Genomic DNA, 12,375 nt, shown 5'->3' with positions numbered 1-12,375 from the left:
AAACCTAACTTTTGTCGCCATTACCCGACCGGCCTTTCGAAGCACTACCGATTAGCCCTAACGGCCAAGGCAGTGTGCCATTGCAAAAATTGGCTGTTGGCCGATGTGACCGGCAAGCTTTCCACAAGCCTCCCACAAGTTGTGGAAAGCTTGCTGCTAATATGTTCGTATGAGTGGCTAACCGGCGATCGGTACCGGTAAGCAAGCCCTAAATTGTATAATGACAGACTGCATAACTTATTGAACTGACAGCGTGGCTGTCTGTCCAGACTGCCCCATAAAGAGAGCATCAGTCCAAATTATCTGTAGCTGGTCTGCATATTACACAAAGGCGTAAGACATATATTGCTTTAGCTTGGCTTCTAGGGCTAAATGCCAAGAGCCAATGCGTGGCTGTGTGGTTGCCACAGAACACAAACATCCCCCAAAATTTAGCAATTTCATTCAAACGTAGTGTTTTGGTGCAAGTTGGTGCTGCTAGGTGCTTTGGCGCAAGATAGCATGATTGGCGCAGCACTTCCATCCCTGCTGTGAATACTATTGCAAATTTGCTGACACCACTTGCAAATGCCTTTTTTACCATCAATCATTAGCACACTTTACATAAAACTTAATTCTTGGGTTTTATGTGCTAAAACCACAATATGATCGTGAGGCATGCTACAGTGGGGGACTCCGAATTAATTTTGACCACCTGGGGTTCTTTAACGTGCATCCAATGCACAGTACACAGACGTTTTTGCATTTTGTCCCTACCGAAATGGTACCGCCACGGCCAGGGTTTTATCTTGCGTCCTCGGCCTGAGTAGCTTAACGCCACTACGCCGCCATGGCAGGTGTGCTTTACAAAATTAACCTCTATATATTGTGCAATGACGAATAGTGGGAATGAAGAAGAACAGAATAGAACAGCCGACAGAGTGAGCAGGTGTTGTTTCTATTCTTTTATTTACAATGGCGCAGTAAACAGAATGTGAGCACTATCAGGAATCTGCCAACACAAGAGCAGCATTATGGCAATGCCCCTGTGCAGTACTTATCCTACCATGCTATGCATGAAGCAATTATTTACAATGGCATTGCACTGCCACATCATTGCAATTCCTACGCTAATAAAATTGCACCCCTTTTCTAGAGTTGCACTTTCCGACACGGAAGGTGGCAGTTCTAAAAGATTGCAAATTGCAATACCTCTATCATTAGCATGCAGAATCAGCAATGCTGTGATACAGAATTAAAGGAGCCCTGAATTGCCCCTTGGGCTTAGTGAAATAACAGTCCGCAGGTAGCATACGCTGCTGTGAACTTCTCAGCCAAGTTTTGCTGTCGTACATGGTGTGTGGAGCTTGCAAGTGGATCGCGAATTCACCGTTTTCTCAAACGCTCCCTTTTCAACAGAAGGCCCAGTCCTCACTCTCCTCTGGACGCTTTATTTTGTCACCGGACGCTTTATTTCATCATTCCCTTGAGGGCTGCTATTGGCCGAAAGCTGACATCAAGCTGCAGTTGGCTACATGGCACAGACAACACGGCCACCCAGAGTCCACTGGCTAAACACATTGCGGCTTGCTGAGGAAACCGCGTTTAGCGCATCGCAGGCATCAAAGTCAGAAGTCGCAGCGTCTACATTAACATCCAAAATGAAATTTCAACTGTGTGCCACGGTGACATTTAGAAGGCAGAGCGTTGTGGGCACACCCCACTGTGCCATAGCCTTCACAGTGCAAGGCATTGAAGAAGGAACGGGAGCACAGCAGAGGCCGCGTTTACTTGCCAATAAATCCGCTTCTGCTTAACATATTGACATACTTTTTGTAGCAAAGTATTTCTGAAATAGCCTATTTTCATTTCAAATGCCTCTCTCCACTTTGATAAAAAAGTGGTTCAGGGCCCCTTTAAGAATGTTGCACCAAGCGTTGCTGGGCTGCTCTGGTACTAGTGACGACCAAGCTCCTGTATTCCCCCCAACCGGGCATACACACTGACACAAGGAATTACCCCATATTCACACATGGGCTTTGACTCCAAGTGCTAACCTCTGAATGGAAGACACTGTACTTCAGTTAATGCTATGGCAAGATTCAGCTCAAGAAACACATTCACACAAGTGCAACCTTAAAGACAGAGAACACCTAGATCAATCTTCATTCAGGAATCACTTTGGAAATCTTCACTAAAACACAGTGACCACTTCATTAAAGAACAGCACTAGTGCCCACTTTCTTGAGTTGTAATGAGTGTTAAGCTGAAAAGGGGTTCTTGACAGAAGACAGACATGCAATCTCATCCCCCTGGTCTATTTTATCAGACCTTGTCCTTTAGTTTTGCTGTTACCACTTGAACCGTGTAGTCTTGTGGGTTTTATCGCACACATGCAACAACATGCTTCTCTGGAGCTTCATGTAGTCTATCAATGGGTGCAAATGTGCATCCTTCATTCTTCTAACCTACCTCTGTTCCACATTCTACATGCATTGGCTGTGAACACAAAATGACTGTTTTATTGTCTCATGCAACCTGACCATTTATTTATCATTACTAACGTGAAGAGCATTCTTTGAGAACTTTGCCCAGTTTGCAATATGCATGTCTACTTATCTGTAACTAATCTCTTTCACATCAACTTGAGTCACTGGGTAATCCATGGTCTAATTGGTAGAGTAGCATCAAGCTGCTATGCTGAAAAAACTGGGTTCCAAACCAACCGTCAGACCAACTTGGGTTGGTGGGTGTGTGCCGCTCTTCAATTAATCTTTTATGCCACCCTAAGTCACTGGGTACAGGCTGCTCATCAATCACAAAGAAATAATCTAAAGTTTACCTGGTTCTGGGGGGGAATATATACATTCACAGAAGGTTCTCTGAATATATATTTCGACACTCGCCACGCGCAGACTTCGTGGCGGCGTTGCTACATGGCACAGCGTGTCCAGAGGGAAAAATGAGAGAAACTCGGCGGCAGTACACGCCTCATACATAACGCATTTCGGAAGTGGCAATAAGGTGTTGCTACACTGCTTCAATGGTAATCGCGTTAACGTCAACAGCCACCCTGTGATGGTTTCTGCTGGAATATATATACATTTGCATGTAACTGCTTACCAGTTCCAAGTTCTTTGCAAAGTACAAATGTAACTTGTGCAGTGACAAGACACGTGCATCTTAAGTCTCAGCTACGAACAAAATACAACTCACTCGTATGTCAGTGGCTCTTTCAAGACGGAACGGACGTATTCCATCTCATCCTCTTCAGTTATCTCCTTCTCCATGGCAAACAGCACCTGGATGTCAGGGCAACACGGATTACTACTATCATAACAGGAGCATCACATGCAAGGATAGTTATGAGTACACACTCTATAAAAGACGTAATAAGCGGAAATTGTTTTTTGCAGGATAGCTCTCTTCAGACATGTTCATCTCATAACGTGACGCAGGTTAACGCTGAACCGCTTAAAGGGACACTAAAATGAAAAATTTCTTCTGCATCAGTAAATTACCGTTCTACAACACCGAAAACACCACTCTTACAACGATGAGACGGTTGGTAAGCCAGAAAAAGCGCAAGAACGAAATACGGGTGGCGACGCCTACTTAAGTTCCCGCACCTGGGGGCTGTGACGTCTTGGATTTTGATGGCATCTTCTAGGGCCTACTAATTACATATAACGGTACAGATTGACTACATTGTGTTCGAAAGGAACCAAATATTAAACATGGCAAGTTTTGGGAACCTTTATTCAGCCAACGCGGCTCAAATACGAAAACATACTTTGGAATCCCTGACGTCACGCTGACGCACTTACGCTGGCGTTTCGGCGCAAAATTCAAATATTGATACTTGGACTTTCATTTTCTCATCTAATAATCAAACTATTCTTTTGAAATGAGTACCTGCAGGGTTCTCAAGCAATGCTTCATTAGTCTAAAGTGATTTATTGTTTCACTTTAGTGTCCCTTTAAGTACTTATTTATTTATTACATTCTGCAGACCCTTGGGTCTGCAGAATGTAATAAACAGTCATAATACAAAAAAACGACAGTACGAACTGTTTGAAGAAATAACATAGATAATAGAACATAAAATGTCAACAATGAAATTTGTTTAAAGATTAGTGTAATAAGATATACAACTGAGTACAAAACGACAGAATCCGTTTCTAGATTAGTGCAATAATAGTGCTACAATAACAGATTTGAAATGGTGCAACAATGATGCTTCGGTGCGGTAGGAGAGACTAAGATGTCTGGATTAATTCATTCCAATCTAAGACCGTGCGCGGAAAATAGAAATACTTGTAAGTATCAGTTCTAGCAAAATAAGGTGTTAAAGAGTTAGGCTGATGGTGCCTTGTGGGTCTGGTTAGTAAGGGTGATAGATACGATGATGGATTTATCGCAAGTTTATGGTTAAGAAGTAGTGAAAGGAAGTCAATTCGGAACTGTTTCCGACATGTTTTAAGAAGAGGAATGTCATTGGCTATCATTATTTCAGATGGAGAGTCAGTTTGTGAGAATTTGTTATAAATAAACCGGAGTGCTTTCCTCTCTATTCTTTCAAGACACTTGTTAATGTTAATTTGAGTATACAGGTCCTATACTGCACTGGCGTATACTAATTTGGGTCTGATTAAGGAATAATAACATAGTAGTTTAACATTGCTTGGGGTGGTTTGAAGTTTATATTTCAGGAAGCAGAGCTTTCGAAAGGCCGATGAACAAATATTGCTAACATGTATATTCCAGGATAAATTAGTTGTTAATGTAACACCTAAGTATTTGTAATTGTCGACTTTTTTCAATGACGACGGGTCAAGTCTGTAAGTAAAAGATAGGTGTTTTTTTTTACGTGTTATAGGGAGGAAAATAGTTTTGTCGGTGTTAACAACCATCCCCCAATCCCTGCACCACTTCAATATGTTATTCAGGTTGTTATTGAGCTCAATCTGATCACCGGAACAAAAAATTTCTTTGAACAAAACGCAGTAATCTGCAAACGGCCAGATTTGCACACCAGGAGTTACTACATTTACAATATCGCTAATATAAACCAAGAAGAGCAGGGGGGCCCAGTACACTACCCTGTGGTACCGCTGACGTGACTGGGAGACTGCCAGAAAGCTGTCCCCCAATGTCAGTGTGTTGCTTCCTGTTAGTCAGGTATGCGGAAATCCAGTTGACAAAGATTTCAGGGATGCCAAGGATTCTAAGCTTTAAAATTAGTTTATCATGCGGGACGTACCTTATCAAAAGCTTTACTAAAGTCAAGAAATATTACGTCTATTTGGCCGTTACGATCAAGAGATAAAGCGAACGAGTGAACTACCGTTATCAGTTGGGTTACCGTAGAATACCCTTTTCGGAATTAAATGTGAGATGCGAGTAATACTATGGGCAAACCAACATCTAAAAGAGAATCACGTCTTATCAGCGGAACGAGAATCTAGCAGTTGCTGTCATACGCGCAGGTAGCCACAGCGAGATTCACAAGAAATATACGCTGGCCTATTATCGCTTGTAAGAAGGCGAGAGTAGTTCCAGCACTTGCTAATCCGACAAGACAGAAGACGGGTGCTATTTTATATGAACCGGCACCGAATGACACACAACGCGCACAGCGTTCTAGAAAGGACCCTGTCAACCAAGTACCCACAATAACCATTATAAATGACAGAAGCATGTTTTTATACGCATTTATGTTATGAGTGTCGTCGAGGTCAAATTGAATAATCACTTACTTTCCGCGTGAACCAAAGTGAGCGCGCTTTCGGTCCAGTGCTTTCACGTGGGCACACAACGCCAAAATGCAGTGAAGCAAGCGAGACTACAGTGAACTAGAAGGGGGTAGTGGAGTCAGGGAGAGCCCGTGGGTGTGGCATCTCACGTCGACGCCGCAAGATGGCGCCACTAGAGCATGGGCTGTACGGAACGCGAAACTGAGCATTTTCAACGTAGAGAAAGCCCCTGTGCGCTTCGTGTCACGCCGAAAAAAGAAAGCGCGCAGCTCCGTAGCATGTTTTCTGAAAACTTCATCTGAAATTAAGACAAGGCGCAGAGAAAGGTGGAAAGACAGACGTTCTTCAAGCTTGCGTGAAAATAGAGCCGACTCAACGAGTGCAGACTAACGGCCGCACAACGATGCAACTGATTTTAAAACTAAAGGCTCGCGAACACCGTAGAAGAGGTAAATATGTGAATGGGTAAATTGCTTAATTCATTTGCCGTTAACACTTTTTATACAGGTCAGGACCCAATTGCATTCACAAGTTCAAGTGAGCCAAACAATATGGCGCGTGTACTAACGCATTCGGAACAGAGGCCAGATATGATGAGGTTTTATTCCTTTAACTGCGATTTTGTTTACGAAAGCATATATCCACTGAAAGCTAGGGAGTCAATCCTATGGTGATGCCACTATTATGCGGTCGTACTGGTTACCAGGGGTAGCGAAATTTCGTAACACAGCAAAATAAAGAGAACTCGTGGTAGCCACAAACAACTCTTTATTGGTACAAAAGATGGGCAGCTACTCCTTTCTCAAAGTGCATGGCTGCTACGAGAGAGGCACTATGAGGAACGGCTTATCTTCGCGTGCAACTTCTTTTTACGCCGTTCCTGTCGCGATTGGTTGATCCATTTTACATAGAATTACAGCCTGGTCAGCACATAGAACTTGGTCAACTCTGTTGTGAGCGCATCTTAGTGCTGGCTGCAGCCTAAGGCATAGCCGAAGTTGTCCTTCACTAGCAACATTACATCCACTATGCTGTCACTGCAGAGTTTCTCTCGGCTGAAGAACACAGTGAAGATGTCTTCCAACTTCTTCACTGCCCTGAAAAGCTCCAGCGAAGGATATAACAACCCTCCCTTGTCGCATGTCACAGTGAACTCAGAGTTTCTGCTTTCTGTATTGGGGGTTTCCATAAGAAAGGCCTTGCAAGACATGCAGTCATAACACTTCAGAAACTTTCGAGCAACATATCCTGCCATGTATTAGACGGTCGTCGCTCTTCTGCTCCACCAACTCTCTGTGCTCAGCAGGAATACTACGAAGCATGCGCTCGGCTGAAGCTAGGTTTCCTTCCTCAATGATATGGTCGATTGCATGCAGCAGCCCTGGCTTATTGAGCTGGAGCATCTTGCGCACTCAGGAGAGAACTCATTTCTACACTAGCTCCATTAAGGTCAGCATTGCCTGAGCGTACTATTTTCGCAACGTTATAAAAGGATAGGCAATTAACGACAATTAGAAACTGCATTGGTGTTGGGTGGACATTAGACCCACATGATTGCCTGACTATACCGAAAAAGCTTTCCAGCGAATCCTGGCTTAACCTGGATGTCATAACATACCTAAATCCCTGGCTGGCAAGATAATCCAGCAGTGATAATGCGCTAGCTAGATATCGTCACCCTTAGGCCATCTGCAGTTGAATCGCTTAAAAATCCACCTACTCTTTTAGCGTGTTTCGCAAACAAACCGCACACGTTTCGTCGAATTTTTTGTCTTGGCGGTGCAAGTTGCGTTCCCAAATTCGCCGTGTTTATTCATCTTTCGGCGCGGTGAACGACGGCTGCTTTCCTTTTTTTCCACTTATATCCTGTTTCTGAGCCCGCATGAACAAGCGCGCGAAGCACTTTATTCTATGGCGAAGCAGCGGAGGGAGCCAGCCCACGCGACTACAGCGCCGCCACCGAAATCCACGTCCCGTACACACTCGCCGCCTCGCTTCAATGCATAGGGCGCTCCGGCTCCTGAGCCCACTTCCCCCACTACCCCCTTCTAGAACACCATACACAAACACGCGTGCGTCTAATTGTCGTACAAAAATCCCTCACGTGACCTGATCCTAGGTGCCTAGGGACAGGATCGTTTAGGGACTTTTGAGAAGGCATGACGGTTGCGCCGAGCGACGCCGTGGCGTGTTCGTTCTCGGCGTGATCGTTCACCGGCTCGCGCGGATCGCGCGTTGTTCAACGTTGCTTATGTGATTGTGCTTGCGTTGCTTGTGTGTTGGTTGTACGTACTTAGCGGGAAAGCCGCGAGTAGTGGTGATGCGACAGTGCGGCTTTCGCCATCTGTGCTTTCGCCTCGGTGACCTCTGGCAGTACAGAATCTGCGTTGTGTGACCCGTGCTTCCTTGACAATTGAAATGTCGAAGTGGCCTAGCGCCTCGGCAGCGAAGTTCTGCGAACCGCAATGCCGTGGCGTGCGTTGAATCTCCGGCCCACGCCGACCGCTGGTCGTGTGTCTCCGCAGTGGGATCAGTACTTGTTGGCTAAAAGTCGCGCAGTAGTAGTGGTGTGGCATGTCGGCTTTAAGTCTCGGTGAACTCTGGTGGTGTGAGATCCGTATTTCTGAAGAATTCATTGGTGCTGACGATTGAAATATTCAAGTGGCGTAGCGCCACGGCAATGCAATTTGCGAACCGGCGCTGTGCAGCAGCGTCGTCGTGTTCGCCCCTTTTCGGCAGCGTCATCACATCGCACATGCACTTTTACTTGACGGGACTCGTAGGCGGAGGTATTGCACGTGTTTTTCGCCACGACTTACGTAAGTAATATTGCATAAGGTGGTGTTTGCTCACAACTGTTCACGCGTCCTTGAAATAGGGCAGCGCATGTTTTCAATCGTGTTCAGCGCTAGTGCACTATCCGTCACTTCATGTGATTTACTTTTATCGTGGGCTTTACGACAATTATCGCGTAGTGCTGTGAACATAACGGAGCTTTAGTGATGTCACATGATCTGCCAGAATTCCACGAAATGCAGAGTAGATGTTTAATATTATTCGTACTAAGGGCGCGATAAGCACAGTGAGGTGGAGCCTAATATTGTGCCCTGTAATCTTCAGCTGCATTTGTGCTCGTTTTTCGCGCTCTTAGTTTTAGCAACGGGACGCAGGGTTCGGTGCAAAGTTGGGACGAATGAATGTGTATATACGTCTGCAATAACTTCACCGCAACACATTTGTTACCTTGAACATACTGCCCCGCCCGCTTTACTATAATCTCAGGTGCTCTCGAACTCTCTATTTACCGGTATTTTTATTTTCACGTGCTGAATGGTCCTACCGCAATACATATATATAGTGAGGTGAAGCTGATTAATGTTGCCAAGTGCTTTGACAGTGTCAGATCTAACAGTTATAGAATGACATGGCCAATACAACAGCTCACACCTTCACTTTAACAATTCTATTAGGACTGTCAAACTAATCTTACAGCACAGAAAAGCAACGTAAACACCTCAAGAGTTGATTAGCAAGTAATACTGGAAAGTTCAAGTCTAGTGACCAAGGGTGTGGTGAAGTGCTTTAAACATTCAACCAATACACCTTAAGTGCTTAAAAATTTCTAGCATATTGATGCAGGCTGATCAGACTTACTTTGATATTGGTTGTTTTACAATGAAAATAATAGTACTGCATAAGAGGATGCAAGCGACTCGTGTGCTGCTTGGTTATGCAAACCACATGGGTGCCAGAAATACCCAAACATGGTGCTTGTTTACATACGCTGCTTGCGTCCACTAATCTAACGCTCTCTAATGTCAGCAGTATAAAGAGAGGCTGTAAAAATATGGCTTTGAATTTCACAACTCCAATTTTGTTTCTTCTGTACTTGTACAACCTATGGTTTTGTGACAGTATCTGCCTAGCTCATTGCCACATTTTGCGACAAAAGCAGTGATGATTCAATCAGAGTTGCCTGTCCTAATATTACTCCAATAATTCTTTAAACAGTTCATTTTTTAAGCACAAAGCATGTCATGCCCAACTAGAAAATTAACCATGCAATAATCTACTAGAAGTGGCTAAAAAATCAGCAGTCTTCTGAAGTCAGCTTGATTTGCAGCTGCTAAAATTGGCTATTATTGAATTAGGGCAAGGAAGAAACGGCTTGAATAAACATATGTCTCATCAGAAAGTTGCGGTGGTGTGCTGCAGGCTAAAAGCCGTTTTGGCATTGGTCTACCTCTGTCCCAAAACCAGGCACCACAGCCAAGGCGACTTCACTTGGCTTTGACAGCTTCAAATTCGCTTTCACAAGCACGTAATACTCAGTCGAGGTGAGCTCAATGCACATCACCCGCACTGGGGATGCAAAGACATACGGCCAAGAGGATGCCACCTTGACGAAGCAGACACCACAGAGTGCACATGGCAAAGATGGAGTCATTTTTAAGATGTTGAGGAATCTTGCCGAAACAAGGAAGCAAGCACTATTGCTTGTAATCAATGAAATCTGGAATATTGGAATTCCTCACAGAGTGAAAACACTTGGTCATGATGCCACTACCGAAACCAGGCATGAAACCTGACACCATATACAACCTTTGATCAGTCTCACTCACATTGACAGTGTGCATATTGACTGAAGGAATGTGCCTCGCGAGGCTGAACCAGCATCTGGGAAAGACAATAGCCTCTTTCTGCATCAAACCATCGTCAATGCCAGCCGCTTTGGAGGAAAGATGTATCGGTTCTTAGTCACAGTCCAACCAAGAAGGATGTTGAGCACAGTCTGCAATGAGGAGGTACTGGTGGCCTTTCGTGAAGCCTGCCCAGTCATTAGTGATGTGAAAGCCTCTAATGCAACCATATGTTTGAATATGAAGTTATAGTAAACAGCCAAAGACTTTTACCAACTGCACAGGTGGAAATGCAGGTAAAACCCGGACCAGCACACTTGGTTGCAGGAGTGATTCGCTGATGAGGTAAGAAGGTGACTTAACAGTTGGTGATAAGGTACACCGAATGCAGGTATGCGCAATATGTATACATACTGTTAGGCTGAAACAGATTAATTTTCTCCAAAGCAATATCAAAAGCTCAATTTTGTTTAGGATGCCACTCATGTGCTTTAGGTAAGTGTGGACATCATCATCATCAGTCTGGTTACACCCACTGCAGCGCAAAGGCCTCTCCCATACTTCTCCAACTACCCCGGTCATGTACTAATTGTGGCCATGTTGTCCCTGCAAATTTCTTAACCTCAGCCGCCCACCCAACTTTCTGCCGCCCTCTGCTACGCTTCCCTTCCTAGCAGTGTGGACAGGGTTATATACAGCGGCATAGGCAAATGATACAACTAGATACAGCTGTTATGCGTAATATTTTTTTCTGGACTAAATTCTTGCTCCTTGAACTCATTCGAGATCATTAACTGTAGCACCAAAGTAGTGGAACACTACCAGAACAAAGGCATGTAGCGTGCACATCTCAATTCTTCTTATGCCAGTCTTCTTTTTTACACCAATAGCTGCTATGGGCCAACTCCCCTGGTTCTGATGTCTACTGGTGTTGTGACTCTAATTCCCAAATTTATTGCTAGAATATTGCAGATAAAGTTCTCATTGTGATGTGTGGATTCAAACATATGATCAAAAGATTGGCAGTCCACAATTCTACATTTCAGCCACTCTGCTGAAGGTACAGTCGTGGTGAATACCGATCCTGGAGAGTGCGATCTAGCCAATGGATGGATGGAAACAACTTTATTCTGAATCCGGCAAATTTGATGACCCGGGCTCAGGTCTCCCATGAGGGGACTTCGAGGCCTTGCCTCGTCGCCGCCTCTCGGGCTTGCTGGACAGCCCACTCTTGTGTCTTGAGGTTGGAGCTGCGCAGAGCGGCGGCCCACTTCGACGCAAGAGCCTCCGGAGCTACTGCCATTGTAGCTGATGTAACCCGACACTCCCACAACATGTGTGACAGCGTCGCTCTAGTGTCCTGACATAATTTGCAAAGAGCATTCGGGTATTGCGCGGGGAAAATGTGCTGCAATCGCACCGGACTGGGGAATGTTTGTGTTTGCAATTGTCGCCAGATGACTGCCTGGCGACGTTTCAGCATGGGGTGAGGTGGGGGCAGCAACCGCCTGCCTAGCTGGTAGTGCTTGGTGATGTCATTATACCTGACCAGGCGTTCTCGCGTGCTTTGAGCCAGCAGTTCCGAACTCGAAGAGGCGGTCCCCGATTCTGCGCGGCGGGTCAGTTCTCGCGCAGAGCGGTGTGCTACCTCGTTCAAGTTAATGAGGCCCTCATCGGTGGGGGTGATCTAGCCAACAGATGCCATGATTGGCTAACACCTGTTCAATGTCTGCGTGCTGTATATAGAGCTGGCGTCCACGCCTTCAAATTCTTACTCATCACTTTCCCCACTTGTGAAGGCAGTACTATGTTAATTTTTCTTCTTACATGTAATGACAGTGATTGGGTGCATCTGCTTTATTAATCTTCTAGTGCTTGGCTTCTCAGATTTGCTGGATGGGGCTGGTTGATGGGGCAGAGCGCGAGACCTAGCAATGGGTAGCTCAAATATAGCTTTGAGAAAACCAAATTAATTCAGCAGTAAGAAGCTAAAGGGTTGT

General features: G+C 45.0%; 1 protein-coding gene across 1 annotated transcript in view; it reads right to left on the bottom strand.

Annotated features, from left to right (window-relative positions):
• LOC142589741 (inactive peptidyl-prolyl cis-trans isomerase FKBP6-like) overlaps nucleotides 1-5,824 on the bottom strand; it is a 49,762-nt gene extending 43,938 nt beyond the window's left edge. Inside the window, exons 1-2 of the mRNA XM_075701318.1 lie at nucleotides 5,739-5,824; nucleotides 3,196-3,281 (exon numbers count right to left, since the gene is read on the bottom strand). Of these exons, the coding sequence (XP_075557433.1) occupies nucleotides 3,196-3,269 (74 nt within the window). The 5' untranslated portion in view covers nucleotides 3,270-3,281; nucleotides 5,739-5,824. The remainder of the gene's footprint in view (nucleotides 1-3,195; nucleotides 3,282-5,738) is intronic.
• Between the last annotated feature and the right edge of the window lie 6,551 nt (nucleotides 5,825-12,375).

This window comes from Dermacentor variabilis, chromosome 1 (assembly GCF_050947875.1).
Source record: "Dermacentor variabilis isolate Ectoservices chromosome 1, ASM5094787v1, whole genome shotgun sequence".
In the NCBI taxonomy this organism is placed as follows: Eukaryota; Metazoa; Arthropoda; class Arachnida; order Ixodida; family Ixodidae; genus Dermacentor; species Dermacentor variabilis.
The sequence above is the reverse complement of the archived record's forward strand: the minus strand, read 5'-3'. Positions and strand labels throughout refer to the sequence as shown.